At 39.5% G+C, this 23992-nt stretch overlaps 1 protein-coding gene across 1 annotated transcript; it reads left to right on the top strand.

The window, feature by feature from the left end:
* The first annotated feature begins 7743 nt into the window (after positions 1-7743).
* LOC121386494 (UDP-N-acetylglucosamine--dolichyl-phosphate N-acetylglucosaminephosphotransferase-like) lies at positions 7744-22258 on the top strand. Its single transcript, XM_041517411.1, has 8 exons — positions 7744-7957; positions 11231-11351; positions 13592-13805; positions 14865-15011; positions 15474-15558; positions 18515-18703; positions 19473-19716; positions 20378-22258. The coding sequence occupies exons 1-8, from the start codon at positions 7794-7796 to the stop codon at positions 20441-20443; spliced, it is 1230 nt and encodes a 409-aa protein (XP_041373345.1). The 5' UTR covers positions 7744-7793; the 3' UTR covers positions 20444-22258.
* The last annotated feature ends 1734 nt before the right edge of the window (positions 22259-23992 follow it).

Below are 23992 nucleotides of genomic sequence, written 5' to 3'. Positions count from 1 at the left end.
GATGCGGTGCTGTGCCGCGCGGAGCGGTGCGGTGCGGTGCGGTGCGGTGCGGTGTGGCTAAAAAAAATCAATAAATTGAAATACAATTAGTTTCAATGAGAACGTCTTGACACCCAAAAAACCGATCTCTATTTTTCTGCTGGGGTATCGTTAATGTTACAGTCACATATCCAACGGGCCCCGTACGATTTTTTCTACCTACGGCGGATTTGGAAAATCGGGGGTATCGTAGGGGACTGTGGCATCCGTGTGTAGCAGTCACATATTCGGCGGGGCCCGCGCGATGCCCTTTGATGTTTTCTCGACTCCAGTCGCGAGGCGCCCGTGTGTAAGCTGCAAGGGTACCGCAGGATAATCCTTCGGACGTCGCACGGCGTCCCTGCGGCGGCCATGCGGCACCCGTATACGATTAAAGATCAATCACACGGCGCCCGTGCAGACAATCTTAACGTCTCTGCGGCGTCCTACTTCGTCTACATTATGCCAGCAGTTCGAAAAAAACATGCCCGTGAGGGCGCCACGCGAGGGTCGCAAGGGAATCGACTGGAGTCGAACGGGAGCCGTGATATACCCGTACGATTTTTACATATCGTACGGGGCTCATGAGGGACTCGCACGGACATCGTAAGATACTCGTACGACGATCTTGGAAATCTTGGACCGAAATTCCCTTTCCCAAATCGTACGGCATCCGTACGAATGTTGCGGGGGCCGTGCGATGCTGTATACAACGTGTCTACGGGCTTACGGCCAGTAAAAAGAATATGTGGCAAAATTACAAAGTGTTTGACATCCAGTAGCCGACAATTATTAAATCAATATGCTCTAGTGGTGTCGTTAAATGAAACAAACTTTGCATTTATTTGTTGTTCTTTTATTTGTACCAAAGGCACCATATCATTAAATGGTCTTAAATGTGTACGACATCTGAGGGATAACCCTCCTTGTACTTGTGATCACCCAGTTGAAGGAAATGGTTTATTTAACGAAGCACTCAACACATTATATTTACGGTTATATGGCGTCGGACATATGATTAAGGACCACATAATTATATTGAGAAAGGAAACCTGTTGTTGCCACTTTATGTGCTACTCTTTTCGATTAACAGCAACGGATATTTTATATGCACTATTCCACAGACAGGATAGCACATACCTAGGCCTTTGATATACCCGTCGTGGTGCACTGGCTGGAACGAGAAATAGCCCAATGGGCCTACCGACGGGGATTGATCCCACACCGACCGCTCATTGAGCGAGCGCTTTGAAGGAAGGAAATGTTTTATTTAACGACGCACTCAACACATTTTATTTAAGGTTATATGGCGTCGGGCATATAGTTAAGGACCACACAGATATTGAGAAAGGAAACCTATTGTCGCCACTTCATGGGCTACTCTTTTCGATTAAAAGCAAGGGATCTTTTATATGCACCATTTCACAGACAGGATAGCACATACCACGGCCTTTGATATACCAGTCGTGGTGCACTTGCTGGAACGAAAAATACCCAATTGGCCCATCGATAGGGATCGATCCCAAACCGACCGCGCATCAAGCGAGTGCTTTACCATTGGCTAGGTCCCGCCCCTCGATGGCGTCGTGGTTAGGCCATCGGTCTACAGGCTGGTAGGTACTGGGTTCGGATCCCAGTCGAGGCATGGGATTTTTAATCCAGATACCGACTCCAAACCCTGAGTGAGTGCTCCGCAAGGCTCAATGGGTAGGTGTAAACCACTTGCATCGACCAGTGATCCATAACTGGTTCAACAAAGGCCATGGTTTGTGCTATCCTGCCTGTGGGAAGCGCAAATAAAAGATCCCTTGCTGCTAATCGGAAAGAGTAGCCCATGTAGTGGCGACAGCGGGTTTCCTCTCAAAATCTGTGTGGTCCTTAACCATATGTCTGACGCCATATAACCGTAAATAAAATGTGTTGAGTGCGTCGTTAAATAAAACATTTCTTTGAGTAATCAATGTGCACTAGTGGTGTCGTTAAAGAAAACCAACTTTATTATTTGGTGATTCAAACCTTAATGATCAAGAATTTATTAGAACTCCTTTAAAAGTTAGTTTGTTTTGTTTAACGACACCACTGGAGCACATTGATTAATTAATGATCGGCTATTGGGTGTCAAATCATTTGATAATTTTGACATTTTAGTCTTAGAGAGGAAACCTGCTACATGTTTCCATTAGTAGCAAGGGATATTTTATATGCACCATCCCACAGACAGGATAGCACATACCACGGCCTTTGATATACCAGTCGTGGTCCTTACGAATATCAATCGTTTTAAGAATAATAATTATCCATTCATCATTTATATTGTTTGCTGTTTTTTTCCTTCTCTATATTTCTGTCTATCCCACTCGATAACCATTTGTTACACCGGTTGTAGAGCATTGGAGGGGGGGGGGGGTGGGGGGTGGGGGGGGGGGGGGGGGGGGGGGGGGGGGGACATCGACTGGGATCGATCCTAAACATTGAAATGAAACATTTGCTACGTTTTACCGCCTGTAAATAGGCTAGCATTGTATCCAGTTTTCAGGAGTGTAATATCGTGTAGCACATATTATAACATCCTTTATACAGAAATATCGACTTGATATTAAAATGTTTAACGATTGTAATTACATATCACATATAATGTTCTGCATAACATATTAGTGGCTGTAAATTAAACGTGTTTCTGGTCGTTCTAATATTTTCACTAGGTTAAATTTCATTTTATTTCCTAAAATATTATTTTTTCGTACGTACGAAATTACTTGAAGACAGAATCCAGTTTGGTCTTCTTATAAATATTAAGACGATCAGAAACACATTAAATATACAGACACTGATAGTCTAAGCAAGAAAATATATTTAATATGATGGATGTTAGTTTAATCGTAGAAATATTTTATTAGTCGGAAACATCTTACAATGCAGCAAACTCAGGAATGTCCCTTTAAACTATATAAATGAATTCTAAATAGTGGGACAACTTGGTATTTGCCAATTACGAATATCTACTTACCGGCACTGACGTTCCATTTTTATGACAAATTTGCCATCTTTATAATTTTTCGATTCCTACTCGAGACAGCGCAGAATGCGGTTGTGTTTAGCAAATGTTGAGGTTTCTCTCCCCCCCCCCCCCCCCCCCCCCACCCCCCACCCTTGGGGCTGTGCTGCACGAGCTTGGCCGCTTAGCCAAGTATCGTGTTGAACACAATGGGAGCACGGCTATTGTCACCTTGTATTATGGTGACAATAAACAGAAGAGATCGGGAAGTAGGAGGAGACGTCGTCCCACGGCAGCTCAGGGGGGACCAAACCGGGCGGCTCAACCGCCAGGGGCGGTCCCTCCTGCTTCACAGAGGAAGACGAGACCGGCAGGGGCGGTTCAGGGGGAGCCAAAACCGGCAGCTCAACTGCCGGCGGCGGCCCCTTCTGCGTCGCCGTCCCCCACTACTCGGAAGCAGCAGACGCCAGGAGCGGCAAAGGGGGAGCCAAAGCTGTCGGCTAAACCGGCAGTGGCGGCTCCTCCCCCTGCAGCACCAACGCCGATGGAAACAGGAAAAGTGTCGTCCGCACCAACCAATCCACCGGCGTCTCCACGAGTTGTTGCGACAGCGGTTGCAGAGCGTGAAGCCAAGAAGAGGAAGGTGTCGGTCCAGGACTTGTCCGACACACAGCCCACGACTTGGCAGATCGCACGCAACAAGCTTCCTGGACGGTACCGCAACTGTGTGAAGGGGAAGTTCACTGCGACCTCTCAGCTGCCAGGCCCCTTCGTCACCAAGAGCTGGAGACCAACACCAACTGGTCAAGGGCGGTACCAGTTCCAGTACGTCGAGGGAAGTCGTACCTACTACCTGACGTCGGAGCGGAACGGGATGTACTGGCAAGGCTTACTGAAATCAGACATGGATAATCCAATCGTCCATCCGATTATCAAGCTGATACTTCCGGAAGACTACTCAGCAATACTTCGGGGAGTGTGCTACATCGACCTGCCTCACTTCTTCCCGAAGTTCCGAGCCGATCATCCCATCAACTCGCCATGAGTTCCGCTGCGTACCCTCTCCTAGGTCATGTACTTCCTTTTTTAGGGCTCAGTTGGACTTTAAAAACATTTTTGGCCGCAGTTCAAAATTTTATGGGTTTTTTTTTTTTTTTTTTTTTTTTTTTTTTTTCTTTGTAAACAGTCCGACGCAGTTTATTTTGGTAGCCCGTCTAAATTGCTCAAATCACCTTAAAACCTTTTCGGTCGAGCACATCGAATTTTATTGTTTGGACTTAAATTTTGGTAGCACATTTTGGTCTTCGGTCTTTGACCTAACTACTAAATTCGTATTCCAAATTCCGCCCACCTCAAAATTACCCCTCCCCCCCTGGCCCGGACCATATAGATCGGACTTTAAACTTTTAGACCTTCGTTCAAAATGTTATGTCAAAAATATTATTAAATAGTCCGATCCTCTCTTCTTTCTCTTATTTATTTTTGGACTGTCCTTCTAAAATGCTCCAAATTATATAAATATTCGGCCGAGCAGTCAATTCCCACTATTTAATTTTTAGATGTAAATTTCAAAATTATCCCCTTAATTTTGTTCTGTCCCGGAGCAAGTCACTGGCTATCCAGAGACAGGCCCCGGGACGGACATGCTCGAAACTCTAATGGTATGTGAGCATGTTAAAATTATTCGCACTCGCACTCTTTATAATTGTGTGACCCCCATTTTACAGAATCCAATATCCACCTTTGCTAGTACTAGTATATGTCGAAGCCAGCGCTACGTTATCGTATAAATATCTACCCACACCCACGCCCTCAATCTATGAACTTCACAGTGCTCCTGAAATTCCAGTGCATCCCATCCCTAGAAGCAGCCAGGGATCTTTTATATGAGCTATCCCACATACCACGGCCTTTGATGTACCAGTCGTGGTGCACTGGCTGAAGCGAGAAATAGCCCAATGGGTCCACTTACTGGGATCGATCCCAAACCGAGCACTTCACTACTGGACTACGTCTCGCCCCGGATGGGTGAGTAAATGCATGGGTGGATGGATGGAAGGATGATGGATGGATGGATGGATGGGAGAGTGGGTGGATGAATGGGTGGATGGATGGAAGGATGATGGGTGAGTGAATGGATGGATGGATGGATGGATGGATGGATGGATGGATGGATGGATGGGTGAGTGAATGCATGGATGGATAGATGGATGAATGGAAGGATGATGGATGTATGAATGGATAGATGTATGGGTGACTGAATGGATGGATGGATGGATGAATGGAAGGATGATGGATGAATGGATGGATGGATGGTTTAGTGGATGGATGGGTAGATGGATGGATAGATAGATGGATGAATGAGGGAGGGAGGGAGGGGTGGATGTTGGATGGAGGGATGAATGAATTTATGTTGGATGTAAGGATGATGGATGGATGGATGGATGGATGGATGGATGGATGGAGGAATGGATGGAGGAATGGGGAATGGAGGGATTTTCTTGTTAAAAATATTAATATAATATGTACATCCAGTGTGTTTGTCGTACTAATGTTTGTAATAGCCAAAACCAAATTCTACCTTCCAATAATTCGCACGTACGAAACAAATATATATTACAAAGTAAAAAGAAACACTATTACTACACGACCGCAAACACATTGGATCCACAGACATTGATATTCTAAACAAGAACAGCTATGTAATGTTAATAACTAAAACGGCTCTGATAGTCTAAAACGTCTTACAATGGAAAATAAATTTTGTTTTGTTTAATGACACCACTAGAGCACATTGATTAATTAATCATTGGCTATTTGATGTCAAACATTTGGTAATTCCAATGCAGCAAGGAATCTTTTATATGCACTTTCCCACAGACAGGATAGCACATACCATGGCCTTTGATATACCAGTGGATGGATGGATGAGGGAGGGAGGGAGGGAGGGAGGGAGTGATGGATGAATGGATGGATGGATGGATGAATGGATGTTGGATGAAGGGATGGAGGGATGAATGAATGTTGGATGGAGGGATGGAGGGATGGAGGGATGGAACGAGAAACGCCCCAATGGGCCCACCGACGGGAATCGATCCCAAACCCGAACGCTTTACCTACGAATCTGAAGGGAAGGGGAGTATATCTAGACTGTGGCTGTAACAGATAAAAATCAACCTCCACTGAGGGGATTCGAACCATGGACGCTCAGTATGTAACATTTGGTTGTTTTTCGGGGTGTGTTTTTTTACATATATGGTCTTAGACAGGAACGAGAAATAATGGTTAGACCGACAGACAAACACTTTGCACACGTTTTTTTTCGCAAAACGTTATTTTGACTTGGATTTCAAAATGGTCATTCGGTTTAATATATATATACTATATATATAACAGGGCCGTAGCTAGGATTTTTTGTTGGGGGGGGGGGGGGGGGGGCAAACTGAGTAGTTAATATCTAAAACTCCTTTTCTTTAAGTTTCTATAATGCTTTCCGAATTTTTACGCCTGCCCTTCCCCCCCCCCCCCCCCCCCCCGCTAGCTACGGCCCATAAATATATATATATATATATATACAGTGGACTCTGTCTAAACCGGATCTCTGTGTAAACCGGGTCCATTTCTAACGCCCCGGGCAAAACGGGCAGATGCCCCTATCCACAAGGGTTCAGGCACGGGGGGATCTAGCCCTCTGACTTCGCCAATGACCACAGTGACCTCGTCACCGTTTATCTCTTAGATAATCTCTCGCAGTAATCTGTCTACTCCGTAACTCCGGATCAAAAATCAAGAACAAAAAGCATTCATGATGTCTGTCATGGGCTGACTGAATGACGGGTGCTTAATTAATTTTGATAGTCAATTGCCACGTAAAAGGACGCCGTCGCAAGATCAAATCCAAATGTAATCGCACCCGTTGTGAATTTACTCTTATTGCGATAGGCCGTTAGATCAATCGGATTAGTAGATAGTGTGTGTCTGTGGTGTGTGTGTGTGTGTGTGTTTTTTGTTGATTTCATGGCGGAGCGACCCCAAAAACGGCAACGTATTCACTTTCGTAGAAAACTAAAGTCAAATTCTACAGAATTTGCAAATCCTGCTGTGCCTCAGTTCGTATACGAATAAAAAGTTTAGGAAAGATATGTTTAATCAAGTACAAACCTGTTATGGCATCGATCTTTAAAGTAACTCTGCCAACCGATGCAAAGAAAAAATGTATTACAATCGTTTAAAATGTCTTGTTAGTCGATATTAAAAATTTGCAAACTCAGGCAGTCTCTTTAAGTGTTTATGTCTTTTCGCAAGTCTGGCTTGTTGTTTCCCACCACTCCAGGGTTCAAATGTCATAGTTGATCGAGTTGTCGATCATTAAAGAACCCCTGGATGAACTCTGTCTAAATGGGTCCTCTATGTTAACCGGACTATTTTCGATGGTCAAAGTATTAGACAAGGGCTATATATATATATATATATAATATACTACTATATATCGTTAAAAGTGCATTTGAAACTTGGTATGAGTTTAAAACTTAATTGTTTTTATAAGTATTCTTTCATGCCCACTTCATCGGTTCCCTTCTTACGCAAACGGACTGTGCCAAAAGTTATCGACAAACAGCTGGCTGAACTTACACCGGATGAAAACAGATGCTCCAAGCTACGGGGGGAATTTAACATTTCAAGGAAGATAATCTCGCAGAATGTCATAACCTCACGCGTGATGTGTCATGGCTGCCAAGTGTAATTTTTCTTGCCACGAAACCTGAGTAAATCGACAGATATGGCGTTTGAATTTGGTGACACGAGGCTGACACTCCTCATCAACGCAGGGATGTCAATTCTAGGCTTCCTGCTGTGCCTCAGTGTTATCCCAAAGTTTAAAGATATGTTTATCAAGGCAAACCTGTATGGCATCGATTTATGTAAACCGACCAAAGAACGAATGTATGTCATTTAATGTCTTGTATTCATTTGAAAAGGCAGTTTGTGTATATTTTTCGCTATTTGTTCACCAGGGCTTCTAGATCATGGTAGCCCCACTCCCATGGCTAGTGATATTCAATATTGGGCTAGTAAATAACTACTATTCAGTCTATTGTCATGCCCAACATGGCTTCTAGATTATGGTAGCCCCACCCCCATGGCTAGTGATATTCAATGTTGGGCTAGTAAATAACTACTATTGTCATGCCCAACAGGGCTTCTAGATTACGGTAGCCCCACTCCCATGGCTAGTGATATTCAGTGTTGGGCTAACAAATAACTACTATTGCCATTGACAGCTAGTTTTTTGAATCCATGACGTTTCGTGCCCAAGGCATTTTGCCCCAATCAGTTTGCCACCAGTTTGATCTGTTCAGCCCATGTACCAGTTTGCCCCCAAGTCAATTCACCTCGAACTGTTTGCCTGTTCACCAGAGTTTGACAAATCTGCTAGCCCGACACCCGTGTCTAGTGGTTTTTAAGTTCAGGCTAGTGAGAAATGCAAAACCACCACCCCCTCTCCTTATCGCTCAATCGTGGGTTTTTTCTTTTTCTCTTGGCAGAAATTTCTATTAATAAGTTTGATTGTGATGTTTGTCATCGAATAATATCAACAACGCCATCAGTATATAATAATAATCCACATGAACTAGGTCTGCAAACTGCAGTAACATGCTATCTCTACATCGTGACAGTTACAGCATGCATTGTTTACTTTTTCCTTTCAAGTTTCTGGCACAGGAAATAAGTCTAATGACATGCATGTTTTGATTGGTTGGACATGTCACGTGGTAGTTAATCTCGCACATATGTTTTAGGCTAAGAACTAAAAAATCACCAATCACGACGACAGGTTAATCTCAATCAAGTAAACCCCAGTCATGCTTTGAATTTCAGTGTTTGTTTTATTTACCTATTGTTTTCTAATTTAACACTTCGTTTACATACGGTTATCGGCAACCAGAAAAACTATTTACTTTAATGGTAACCGCACATGCAACGACTCGGCTTGGCCTATTACGTGTAACGGTTTGGATAATGTGTCGCAGCTGCCGATAGGCTACAAGATAATACCTTTTTTGTTCATCAATTAATAACGGATTAGATGTCGCTGTTATATTCTTTTGATACTGATCTGACACAGGATTTGAGCAATTGGCATCAGCGTTCCTGGCAACCTAAATAGTAGGCCCTAAATGTATAACCCACTACCAAATACACTGAACCATCTATTACCGTGTGTCACACTGTCGTACCCTCATTTAAATTTAATTATTTTGATAGTGGGTTTAGATACCAATCATGAGCTCAATTATTTTCCCTGGGGGGGGGAGGGCAAAAGTGAAAACGGGACAATGACGATGGCTCACACTTGACAAAAGACGTACAACACGACAAAACTTAAAGTTACAACATAATTTTAAGTGTTTGTTTTATTTTACTGTTACAGTCGTAAATGTGTAATCTTACAAAAATTAGATAAAAATCCAGTTATAATTCATCAAGAATTTGGGCTAGTGCTTTATCTTGGTGGGCTAGTGGTTTTCACAAACCCACTAGCCCTGTGGCTAGTGACTTTTCAAAATATTTGTCATACTCTGTGTTCACCCTCAACTATTTGTCAGTTCGCCCCTAACTTTTAATCAGTTCGCCCCCAACTCCCAATTATTTGTTACTTTTAAACAAGTATTGTATTCTTTCTTTAGAGGCATGTTAACGTGTGTGTGTGTGGTTTTTTGGTGGTTTTTTATAGGGGAGGGATTGTTGTCTTTCCACGATTTGGACGGATTGTGAGTCAGTCTGGGCACTGATATATAATATCACATTTATATCGAAGCTCAGCACCCACAGATGGGTCCAGACCACACATTCACATTGACACAGTGGTATTTTTATGGGGGCGAACTGGTACCTTTGTGGGGGTGAACTGGTTATGCACTTGGGGGCAAACAGACTGGGGGCGAACTGTCTTGCGGGAGAAATTTCTGGTACCGGTTAATTTTTTAGGTCAAATGTTGCAGTTAAGTCTATTTTGTAAATAAGAATATCCAGCCCCAACCCCAACCACAATGTTAGTGTTTTGAGCTCTATCTCCCTTTTTAGGTGACATATCTGATTATTACTAGTATTTAGTAAAATTGTATTAACTTAAAGTCAAGTAGGGCTAGTGATTTTTTAATTATGGCTAGTCAATTTTTTAAATCACCAATCCCATGGCTAGTGAATTTTACAAAAATTTCTAGAAGCCCTGGTTCAGTTAAAATGAATATTTGTTTGAGCTTTTATGTATGCATTGCGGTTAATTGCAGGGGGGGAGGGGTTTCATGGGTCCAAACCCACCCCTCAGCTTCATTGAATTTACTCCTTTTTTTAAAAATTGTATATCTTGACTCACTCTGTCGTCCTCTCCCCCCCCCCCCGAACCTTTTACTCACCACAGTTTATCCCCTACGTCCGAACCTTGTTACATACCCTATATGTAGCTGGTATTCAAAACCTATGGCACCATGTTTCAAACGTTTCTCAACCAAAATAGTGCAGCAAATGGACACACAAACCAAAAATATATAACCTGCCATACTCACTAAATCCTGAATGAAGTACTTTTGTCATTATTAACAAAATAAATCTTCTAACAACAACTGTCAAAAGCCCACGGCCATTTTAAATATGCTACATAGTGGGAAGCAACTCGCTGTGCACATTAATAAAAGTATTGACATAGCGTGCCCCTTGCACTAGTTAGCCCCCTGTATAAATTTACACATACATGTATCACTTGCATCAAATTAAAAAAAATAACAACCATTTTTATGCCAATTGTTTAAATAAAACACATTGCCATGGCTCAAACTTAACGGCGGCACCGACAGCAATTGCCGTCGTTGAGATACAAATTGCCATAGGTAGAGAGCATCACCGTCGATAAAGGTTCTCAACAATGGCAAAATGTATACAACTGGTATACATTGCCTGCCAATATTTAACATTTGCACATTTAAAAGATGTCTACATATAACAAGATAGATAGCCTTTCAGTCAGCTTTATTTTCTGCAAATGTCACTTTTAAAAACAAATTGCCATAGGCAGCCTAAAAATTGCCGTTGGTGGACTGTTTCACCCATGGCATTTCTTTAAAAAAATTGCCGGGGGAGACATATTCTTGCGTTCGAGCTCTGCATTGCATCCACATGATATGAATTTGTGTTTATGATCTTTATTTATTCTTCTAGCCCTGAAGCTCTGGGTGTGATCTGTGGGGCTGTGTTTCTCATACTGATGTTTCTTTTCATCCCGGTTCCATTCTACAAGCACCTCGCAGATAACGAAAAGGGAAAATTTCCACACCAAGAGGTAGTGACAGTGTTCGAGATTAAACATTTTGGGCAGTATCCCAGTTGGATACTAACATTTCAAAATGTGGTATCCCACCTGAGAATTTAGTATCCCACTTAAATGAAATTCTTGAATAACACCCCAACAAACTTTGATGACACTGTTCTTGTTCCCAGTCTATTGCTACACGGCAATTGAGATCGCGGAATTCGTGAAATTAGCAATTAAACAGAATATTTTTGAGTAATACTGACATAAATTAATATTTAGCAGTAATCTATAAGTGTTTCTGACATTACTAAATCAATTTTTTGCAGATTTGGAATCAATACCTCAAATAAAGTTTGAAGGGAGGAAACATTCAACAAAAACAACAGGGTAGTATTAGACTGGGTACGAGTTGGGGGAGATATTGTTACGGCATAGCATTAGACTGGGTACGAGTTGGGGGAGATATTGTTACGGCATAGCATTAGAACACTGAGTGATGTTTTCATGATTGATTATAATCGAAAATTGATTGGTTTACCTCTAATGATGTGATGATTGATTATAAACACCCATAATCGAGTATGTGGGAAATGTTAACATTAGTTGTTCCTCCATTTTAGAATCTGAAATTCATGTAAATATAGACCGGCCACGATATGTTTGTGCTATCCTGCCTGTGGGAAGCGCAAATAAAAGATCCCCTGCTGCTAATCGGAAAGAGTAGCCCATGTAGTGGTGACAGCGGGTTTCCTCTCAAAATCTGTGTGGTCCTTAACCATATGTCTGACGCCATATAACCGTAATTATAATGTGTTGAGTGCGTCATTAAATAAAACATTTCTTTATTTTTTTCATGTAAATATGTTCGGGTTGGGGTCTGTTTTCAAGTGTACATAACAAAAACAAAAAAGATAGTAAAATGTGAGAAAAAAAGCTATTTTGATGAAAGAAAGAAATGTTTTATTTAACGAGGCACTCAACACATTTTAAGGACCACACATATTCTAAGAGGAAACCCGCTGTCGCCACTACAGTGATTTATTAATAATCGTCTATTGGATGTCAAACATTAGCAAGAAGTAAACATTGCGCAGAAAGAAAGAAAGAAGTGTTTTATTTAACGACGCACTCAACACATTTTATTTACAGTTATATGGCGTCAGACATATGGTTAAGGACCACACAGATTTTGAGAGGAAACCCGCTGTCACCACTACATGGGCTACGCTTCCCACAGGCAGGATAGCACAAACCATGGCCTTTGTTGAACCAGTTATGGATCACTGGTCGGTGCAAGTGGTTTACACCTACCCATTGAGCCTTGCGAAGCACTCACTCAGGTTTTGGAGTCGGTATCTGGATTAAAAATCCCATGCCTCGACTGGGATCCGAACCCAGTACCTACCAGCCTGTAGACCGATGGCACATTGCGCAGAGTTCAGGTGAAAATTGTATGTGGGGAACGATTGTTCATGGAAAGACATGTTTTATTTAACGACGAATTCAACACATTTTATTTACGGTTATATGGCGTCAGATATATATGGTTAAGAACCACACATATACTGGGAGAGGAAACCCGCATATAAAAAATCCCTTGCTGCTAATCGAAAAGAGTAGCCCATGAAGTGGCGACAGCAGGTTTCCTCTCTCATTAGCTGTGTGGTCCTTAACCATATGTCTGACGACGTAAATATAATTAAATATATTTATTGAGCCTTTTTAGTTCAACTCCACAGAATCTCTGACAATGTGTTCTGTGTGTCATTAAATTTCATTCTTTCTTTTTCTGTCTCATTGTAAATTATTACCGGCCTCGGTGGTGTCGTGGTTAGGCCATCGGTCTACAGGCTGGTAGGTACTTGTTTCGGATCCCATTCGAGGCATGGGATTTTTTATCCAGATACCAACTCCAAACCCTTAATGGGTAGGTGTAAACCACTTGCACCGACCAGTGATTCATAACTGGTTCAACAAAGGCCATGGTTTGTGCTATCCTGCCTATGGGAAGTGCAAATAAAAGATCCCTTGCTGCCTGTCATAAAAGAGTAGCCTATGTGGTGACAGCGGGTTTCCTCTAAAAAACAGTGTCAGAATGACCATATGTTTGACGTCCAATAGCCGATGATAAGATTAAAAATCAATGTGCTCCAGTTAAATAAAACAAACTTTTTTCTTAATGTAGTAAAAGCTATTTCTGATTTGTTTCAGTATATTGATAATGTATGACTTTGAATGTAGTAACAGCTATTTCTGGTGTTTTTCAGTATATTGAGTTTCTGGCTGCTGTTCTCTCCATATGTTGCATGATATTTCTCGGATTCGCCGATGATGTCCTTGACCTCAAGTGGCGACACAAACTGCTGCTTCCGACAATGGCCTCACTGCCGCTGTTGATGGTGTATTTTGTCAACGTTGGCTCGACAACGATCATTGTGCCAAAGCCACTCCGTCTCTTGTTGGGCTACGACGTTAATTTAGGTAGGTTTTTAGTCCAGCTGGAAGGGACTAGTGGTTTTGTCAACGTCTGTATGGGAGCGGGATGTAGCCCAGTGGCAGTGTGCTCGCTCGATGCGCAGTCGGACTGGGATTGATCCCCGTCGGTGGGCCCATTGTGCTATTTCTCGTTCTCAGCTGGTATATCAAAGGCTGTGGTATGTACTATCATGTCTGTAGGATGGTGCATATAAAAGATCCCTTGCTGCTAATTGAAAAGAGTAGCCCATGAAATGGCGACAGCGGGTTTCCTCCTTCAATATCTGTGTGGTCCTTAACCATATGTCCGACGCCATATAACCGTAAATAAAATGTGTTGAGTGAGTCATTAAATAAAACATTTCCTTCCTTCCTTCCTATCTGTATGCCTAACTTGTCTGTCCGACTATCCCACATAGTTTTCTGGGGGGTGTTTCACAAATCCTCAACATACGGAGTTAAAGGGACATGAGTTTGCTGCATGTTTTCAGATGTTATTGGAAACTTTTTAACGACTGTAATTACATATTAATTATATTTTTCTGTCTAAAATATTAGTGTTTGTATATTAAACATGTTTCTGATCATTGTAATATTTGTACTAGGTTAAATTTCATTTTAATTCCTAAAATATGTTTTTCCGTACGTACAAACTTATTTGAAGACAAAATTCAGTTTTGGCTTCTTACAAGTATTAAGATGGCCACAAACACATTGGATATATAGACACTGCTATTCTAAACAGGAATATGTATTTAATATGTAAGGTTAGTCGTAGAAGTATTTTATTAGTCGGAAACATCTTACAATGCAGCAAACTCAGGAATGTCCCTTTAACATTTTGTGTATAACCTTTTCATGTACTGTTACAGATCGAGTTTGACTTTCATGGGGAATGGCCCAGTTTAGATACATGTAGTTATAGCCTTTGAAATTAGTAGATACGAACATTTGTTGGATCTGGTACAAATACATAACATTTTTGCTTGTTTTTATTGTTATCCGCTCTCTTTGATGCACTTTTTGACACCACTGGACTATAGTTTAATAGATTATTTTTTTCAGGCATCTTGTACTATGTCTATATGGGTATGCTGGCAGTGTTTTGTACAAACGCGATCAATATCTTGTCTGGAATTAATGGACTTGAAGTCGGGCAGTCGTGGATAATCGCATTTTCTGTCATCGTCCATAACTTGATGGAGTTGTCAGGTACGATAATACTGCCACATGATTTTCTTTCGTAAGTAACTAAGGATTTTTGTTTGTTATATACTGCATGGTTTTTGGTTAATCCTATCTTTTATATGCACTTTCTTATAGACAGGACAGTTAAAATTAGTTTCTTTTGTTTAACTACACCACTAGAGTACACTGATTTATTAATCATCAACATTTGGACGTTACACATTTGGTAATTTTGACATATCGTCTTAGAGAGGAAACCCACTACACTTTTCCATCAGTAGCGAGGGATCTGTTATATGCACCATCCCATGGACTTTGACTGGTTGGAACGAGAAATAGCCTAATGGGCCCACCAACAGGGATTTTACTATAAAACAGATTCTGGAGAATATTATGTACACCATAAATTTTGAATTAAAAGGATTATAATGTATTTTTACTGACTGATGGATTCAGTGTGAACTAAACTAAAATGATTATTTTCAGGAGAGTATCGACATCACCATGTGTTCTCCATGTATTTCTTGATGCCGTTTCTGGCTGTGTGCTCGGCTTTACTCTATTACAACTGGTATGTCAGTATGATTTTATTTGTAAAACAGGACTCGGGTGTGGGTTTTTTAAGGGTTTTTTTTACACAAATGTTGGAATTCAGTTCTTACAATATTCCCCTAAATAAAAATCACATGAATCCAGTTATATTCCACTAACATCTATAGAAAAGATTGTTAGTCATTTTCATCCTGCAACCAATGTTTCTATTTACAGATTGTGATGACCGATTGAAGCAAAGTCATAAACGTATACTAGCAGATTATCACTTTTGACGTCACTCATTTTACGTCCCATGAATAGCTACAATATTGCTCATTTGACCTCTAGGTCATCGTACAATGTGGCAGAAATAAAACAAAATAATTTTTATGGTGTGCAGGATAAAAATAATAACTACAGAGGCTTATTTGGGGGGGTGGGGGACACCCCAGGGGCCCGGGCCCCCCCCCTAAATTTTTCGATAGTTGTAATTTTATTATATATTAATTTTCATTTTTATTTTACAATCCCCCTCCAAACCTCCCCCAAAGTTCTCTTGGCATTTCACCTCATGTCACTGCCACCCCCCCACCCCCCCCAAATAAATAATTCATTTTCTGGATCCGCCACTGAACTAGTTGCTGACATCGGATATCTGCTTTATCCTGTTCAGTCCGAATTTCCCATTCTTACCGTCACAGGATAAACACTGTATGTCAGGTCATAGGGTTTTACATGCACATTCAAAGCAAGCGGTTGTAGAGGCACAGCTGTTGTGGGCACAGCTATTTATTACTCTCTGTACACTCAGGGAACATTTTGTTTTCAAAATCTTGGTTAGCAATATTTCTAGTCAATTGAAAATTGAGTAGCAACTACTGTTTAATGTTTTAAAATTGTGTAGTGATCTCTGAAATTTGTGTAGCGAATCACGACGCGATACTGAACAAAATGTTCTCTGACGTTAGATAAATGTATGTATATAAAAATAATATGTTAATAATTATGACATATAACAGGGCTCACATGAGGTCCAAATAATAGGATGAAGTCACTTCTGTTTCAACCTGTGAGAGGGTGAAATTTTTAACAGGAGGGAGACTTTAATTTAAATTTTTTAAATTTACTTTTTTTTTTTTTCAAATACAAAAAAAAGTAATATCAACTCAATATTATTCAGGGCTAGCTCTGGCACACTACAAATTCGCCAAATTTTAAAAGCAGTTGGTCAATTTTATTTTAATTTGGCAAAAAAATATTCATGGAATAATTGACATTTAGAAAATAACTGTTAATTTCTGCATTTTTTCAACTTTAATAGACAATTTCTAACCCAGAGCTAGTCCTGATTATTTAATCATTTCAACATGTTTATTAAATTTTGTATGTTGAATTTATATATTGTAAGTAAGTCTGAATAAAACTTGTCTTTAATAAATAACATTTAACCATGAAAACGTAATACACATTAAAAATTAAAACATTTAATACTGACATGAATATTTATAGGAAATATGCTCATCTACCCTTCGAATGAATGAGTCATGGATTAATATGAACTGATCAATGTACAAATAAATTTCTCAAATAACATAAAGTCTGTAAAGAAAGAAATGTTTTATTAACGACGCACTCAACACATTTTATTTACAGTTATTTGGCGTCAGACATATGGTTAAGGACCACACAGATAGAGAGAGGAAACCTGCTGTCGCCACTTCATGGGCTACTCTTTTTCAATTAGCAGCAAGTGTTCTTTTATATGCATCATCCCACAGACAGGATAGTACATACCACGACCTTTGATATATCAGTCGTAAAAGGAGTGATGCACAGCTAAATAATTTGAAAAATAAATAAAATTGCTTTCTATTTGAATTTTTATAAAAGGTTTAAATTGTTTAACCATAAAATTATCTGTACTCCAAGTCAAAATAACCATCAGAGAACTTTTTTTTCAAAATCTTGATTAGCGATGTTTCTAGTCAGATAATAATTGATTAGCATCTACTGTTTAATGTTTTAACATTGTGTAGCTATCTCTGAAACTTGAGTAGTGAATCGCGACACAACACTGAACAAAATGTTCTCCAATCCCTAGTTATGCAAGACCGGCCCATTCCATGACGTCAGCCCATACAAAATAAATCTTTCTCTCATCCCTTGCTATGCAAGACTGGCCCATTCCATGACATCAGCACATATGGAATAAATCTGTTTTGTATAGGCTATGATGTCATTGCGTTTAACACGAAGAGTATTACATCGTTGGTAATATATATGTAGTGATTTACCTAGAAATTTGATGAGGCATGGTAGACCAAACACTTTAGGGGCATTTTCACCATTTTTCGGGGCACTTGTTTTTCATTAAAAATACACAAAATTAACTGAAATAAACATTAATGTAATTTATGTGCTTGCTTTAATAAATGAATGGCAAAATATATAAAAGGCATATTTTATTAATTAGTAATACCTATTTGGGTGTTTTATAAAGGCATGGTGCTGATTAAGGCATGGTGCTGCACCATGCTAAAACAAGCTAGGGAAAACACTAATATGACATCATATTAATGCGAGTTGGTTAGTTTTAGATTGATATTTTGTTATTAAAACCTTCATTATTAAAGCTATCTTGTTAATTTGTAGTATTAAGTCATATTTAACACATGAAACAGATGCAGCATATGTGATAAAATAGTCAAATAAAGAAGTTACTTTTTCAGCCATCTTTCTTTGTTTGTGTAAAACAATGGTTTCTTATCGAATGGATGGGAGGAAAACGCTTCATCATATGCGGTCATGTGGGATAGAAAAAGTACACCAAGTACAAGCCTCATCCCACATGGACATTTCCACCACCTCGGGTGTACTTTTACTATCCCACATGACCGCATATGATGGAGTCTATTATTCCTCGACCATATGTGCGACTCCAATCAGCTGTAGTTAAAACTGTTAAACGATTTCTCTCTTTGTTCTACTTGTAGGTATCCGTCTCAGGTGTTTGTGGGCGACACGTTTTGCTACTTCTCTGGAATGACATTCGCTGTCGTGGCGATCATTGGCCACTTCAGTAAAACCATGCTTCTCTTTTTCATCCCGCAAGTGGCCAACTTCATATACTCCATCCCCCAGCTCTTCAAGTTTATACCTTGTCCTAGGCATAGGTTACCAAGGTAAACTTGTCCATAGCTAATTAGGAGGGGGCAAGGGGGGCAGTTACCCTTTCCCAAAATAAATTACTTCTTATTGATATTGACATTTTAAGGATGTAACCTCCCTGAAATTGCTGAAAAATGGTATGTCAGAGCCTTTAGATTTCAAAATTTCCTGGCTGGGGTGAGGGGGGAGGACCACCTACACCTACTTTCTTGCATCTTCCATGCTCGTTCGTTCTGAGAATTCACTGCCCCCCCCCCCCCCCTCCCGTCCCCCCCAAAAAATAAATGCTAGTTACGGCCCTGCAGAGAAGTCACATTTCAAAACACGGGGAAATATGCGAACATTTGGTATTGTAGACCACATTTCAGTCACTGTTATCATCGTAATGTTTCCTTGTTCTGTTTTTCTTTCTTTTTTAATGTAGCTTTTTGAGGTGTACGTACATAAATACTGAAACAAAGAAATACGGGAACACATTGAATCCCTTCAGTGGGTGGGATCTATCCCCGTCGGTGGGCCCATTGGGCTATTTCTCATCCCAGCCAGTGCACCACGACTGGTATATCAAAGGCCATGGTATGTGTTATCCTGGCTGTGGGATGGTACATGTAAACGATCCTTTGCTGCTAATCGAAAAGAGTAGCCCATGAAGTGGTGACAGTGGGTTTCCTTTCTCAATATCTGTGTTGTCCGTAACCATATGTCAGATGTCATATAACCGTAAATAAAATGTGTTGAGTGCGTCGTTAAATAAAACATTTCTTTCCTTCTTTATCTTTTCAGGTACAACCATGAAACTGATAAAGTGGAGATTAGTTACACAAAATTTAAAGAAAAAGACCTCGGCTTTATCGGCAAAATGTTTTTAAAATTGTACAGGGTGTGTTTTGTCCTCCATTTTAAAACTGGTGTCGGAGAAGATTCGGAGTTTACAGAATGTAACAACTTTACACTGATTAATTTAATTCTTCGATTCATTGGGCCTCTCCACGAGAAGACGCTAGTTATTATTTTATTAATATTCCAGGTAAGTAAATATTGTTTACTTTCATCTTGTAATGTAGCAACTTTACACTGATTAATTTAATTCTTTGATTCGTTGGGCCTCTCCGCGAGCAGACGCAAGTCATTATTTTATTAATATTCCAGGTAATTAAATATTGTCTACTTTCATCATGTAATGCAAGCAATTTGTAACATGGAAGATGCTAGTTATTATTTTATTAATATTTCAAGTAAATAAACATTGTATTCTTTCATTGAGTGAAATCATTATGTAACAGAGAGGACATTAGTTATTATTACCCATATGGGCTCAAATATACAGGTTAATATTTTTTCAACGTCTGCACAGGATAGCACAAACCATGGCCTTTGTTAAACCAGTTATGGATCACTGGTCGGTGCAAGTGGTTTACACCTACCCATTGAGCCTTGCGGACCACTCACTCAGGGTTTGGAGTTGGTATCTGGATTAAAAATACCATGCCTCGACTGGGATCTGAACCCAGTACCTACCAGCCTGTAGACCGATGGCCTAACAAACGACGCCACCAAGGCCGGTTAAACAAAACAAGTTCCAGTTGTTATTTTCACCAGTGACTGTTGTCATTACCATTTTATTGATAGACATGTATTCGGGATTTTCACTATGTTAATAATAAAATTGTGTCATTGTTTTGTTTCAGGTTTTCTGCAGTATCATAGCTTTACTCATTCGCTACCAGCTGTCTCGGCTCTTTTACGACTCCTAGTGGTACCTCATATCAAACCAACTGCTCATTCAACAGTCGTGGCAATATGGATTCCTATCCCCAGATCCAAACTGTGGCTTTCAACAGTTCAAGAGGGTGTTTTCTCCATTATGCTCATTGTTTTTAATGGGCATTTATTGCAGGACAGTTGAATCCCGTTGGCTTGAATCTCGTCGGTGCCCGAAAAAGTGTTCGACCCATCGGTAGTTCGACCTAATTATTCGGTTGACATCATGTAAGTTTAATTCGGGATTTCATTTTTGGTTCGAGCATTGCAGTGTATTCGACCCTTCCTTACGTTCATGTATGGGATCTGTAGAGTTATTTTTAAAAATTAAATCGGAATATATCGCTGCGTTGTGGTGTATTCAACCCTCCCGAGTTGACCCAACGAGATTCTACTGTCTTTTAATTTTATTGTATTATTTGGAGAAAAAAATCACGAAAAGAAAGTCGGGTTTAGCTCTGGGTAAGCAGAAAATTTCGCCAAATTATCTATTAAATTAAAAAAGAATTTGCAGAAAGTTTATTATTTTTTAATAAAATATCAATTTTTACATATTATAATAAAATTTGCCTCTTTTTTTTTTAAACATTTGCAATTGGCCAGTGCCAGAGCTAGTCCGGAAAGTACTTATTATCATGGATTGTGTGATTCAAACAGAATGTGTTATATAGCTACAACATACACATGTTAAAATATTCCGTTATTTTGTTTTTGTTTTGTTTTGTTAAAATATTATTTGGGAGTATGCAATTCCCAGCGTGTGTATGTGCATGTCGTGAAATGTATAGCAATGTGTATGAATTGTAGTTAATGTGGTTGCTCTGCAGTGTGAAGTGTATGAATTGTAGTTAATGTGGTTGCTATGCAGTGTGAAGTGTGTAGCAATGTGTATGAATTGTAGTTAATGTGGCTGCTATGCAGTGTGAAGTGTATAGCAATGTGTATGAATTGTAGTTAATGTGGTTGCTATGCAGTGTGAAATGTATAGCAATGTGTATGAATTGTCAATATGGTTGCTATGCAGTGTGAAGTGTATAGCAATGTGTATGAATTGTTAATATGGTTGCTATGCAGTGTGAAGTATATAGCAATGTGTATGAATTGTAGTTGAAGGGACAGACCCTAGTTTCAACGCGTGAAAATTAACACTAAGTTTAGTTAATCTACAAACCCGTAACACATTTGGATAAAGTTAGAATTGACTGAAACATGAGTCAGTGACTTTGAAATGGTGAAATACCCTCTAAAAATAGACTAAAACTCGACTCCATGACTGTTACTTCTTAGTGTTTAAAAAGTAGGGTATGACCCTTTAATGTGGTTGCTATACAGTGTGAAATGTGCAGGATGTAAGCTATCGCTCGTCAAATGCAAATAAAGTTTAATTTGTGTTCTATATTTCATTACTACATTAATTCACAAAAAAAGCTAATTAGAAAATTATCTGTCATTTATAGAATGATGTACTGCCATTTTTGCTGTTTGGCTAAGGTCTCACTACACAGATGTCATCTCTCATTGAAATCCATGTTAAATTGCCCAACTTCAAATGAAGATTATCAATAGAACGGGTTCTCGTTGGCACTAACAACATACATGTACACCATTGCAAACATATATTATATAAGCATTTGTTTTCACTCCAAAATTTAGAACATTTTCGTCTCAGTTGTTTGCTTCTGGCTATAGTACTGGTCCGAACAGGTGGTTCATTAACCGATTCAAACCGACTGTCTCTTGCGCTATACACCCATGTCCCAAAGAGTCAATGCACAATATTACAAAATAACGTGGACAAAACCCAACCAGAAGGCTTACCATTAAAACTGCAAATTGTTTTAATTCTTCCCCAGTTACTAGAAGTGAATATGTGAACCACAACATGTGTCACAATTAGGAACTATAGTGGACCGTGATGAATGAATTCTCACTCAGAAGTGAACTGTGTAGTGAGACCTAAATATAACATTAATTTAGCTACAGATTTTCCGAAACAATATGAAAATGTTTATAATTTGAAATTATAAATTATACGTGTATATCAATTTAGATCTACATGGTTGTTTTTGGGGTTTTTTAGCTGAGGGGGGAGGAGGGTTTCTGTGCAACTGGGAAACCCCCCTGTTTTCCCCCTTTTTCTCTCCTCCTATCCCAACTCCTTTTCCATTGTTCCACTAGTTCTCTGTGGTTATGACTGGTGCAGTGAACCCTCTCTAAACCAGACAATTTTTTTCCAGTCCTGTTATATACGCATCTTTTAACACCGAAGTTTACCACACTAAACTGAAATTCACCTAAAACCAGATTTTTTTTTTCATGGTCCCATGATATATAACATCAGGACAGATGCGTACATACACAAAAAGCCATTACAGCAAAGTATTCTTATAAATAATAGGAAGGGACCATGATATAGAGATTACTGTCTGAGCTTGTGTGTTGTACTGATTTTACGAAACAACTGTCGGGGGGGGGGGGGGGGGGGGGGTTGTGGGTTTCATCCGAACCCCCCTAGCCTTTATTCATATTATTATTTTAAGATTGTTTATCGAGGACCATCTCAAAATGTTTCAACCACAACTAGGAGATGACGAAATGACGTCATATTTCACATGCACAGTTATTACACGTGTGTGTGCTTCCTAGGATTATTGTTAACCCGGTTATGTTGAACCATGTGGATAATAAAGTTTGTTATAGCAGTATAGTTCGTTGTACACACATTTGCACAAGTTGGTTAATAATGTATAGGGAGATAAAACGGGTCTTTTTACGATCAGTTCGTTCTCTGCAGTACTTCATTCTAAGCATGTTCTTTCAAAGTGTATTTTACTGTACATGTATATTATCAATTTGAGTAGAAATGCATGCACGCTTAGGGGCACGAAAAGTGAAAACAGCACTGTTCATGTAATTTATTTCATGTATTAAATCATGTATTAAACACATGCCAAACTTCATCAATGATAAACAAATTTAATTAATAATAATTAAAAAAATTAAAAACCCAGAAAAAAAACACCCATGTTTTTGACATGTCAGTTAAGTAATAGCTATATCATGGTTTCGGTGAGTTAACTGTATTTAGATGGCGGCACGGAGTCAATTAAGTTAAATTATCTAATTGTACTTGTAATTATAAGGCGGTTTAACTATGAGTATTTTCACAATTTCATTGCTATTGGATGCGTATGCGTATGGGGGAGGGGGTGTCTGACCCACTGCGTATGGCATGCGTACAGGGGGGAAGAAGGGGTACAAAATAATGTTTTTTGCGTATGTACATGTACTACATAGACAACCCCTAATATGCATTTGTGAATGTGTATTTTAAAATTGTTCCATTTTGATTGCATATTTGAATTTTTATTTAAAATGAAATGAACTGAGTTAATATCAAAATATGAAGTGGTGTTATTGTCCATAATTTCTGTTTATTAAATCTCATTTAAATATTTTTAAATTGTACTAGTCACAATTAAGTTGGGTTTTTTTGTTTCTTTTTTCTGTGAATTACTATTTTATTGTATTCTTTGTTAGCA

The sequence above is a fragment of the Gigantopelta aegis genome, chromosome 12, assembly GCF_016097555.1.
Source record: "Gigantopelta aegis isolate Gae_Host chromosome 12, Gae_host_genome, whole genome shotgun sequence".
Taxonomy (NCBI): domain Eukaryota; kingdom Metazoa; phylum Mollusca; class Gastropoda; order Neomphalida; family Peltospiridae; genus Gigantopelta; species Gigantopelta aegis.
This window is presented reverse-complemented; position numbering and strand designations above follow the sequence as displayed.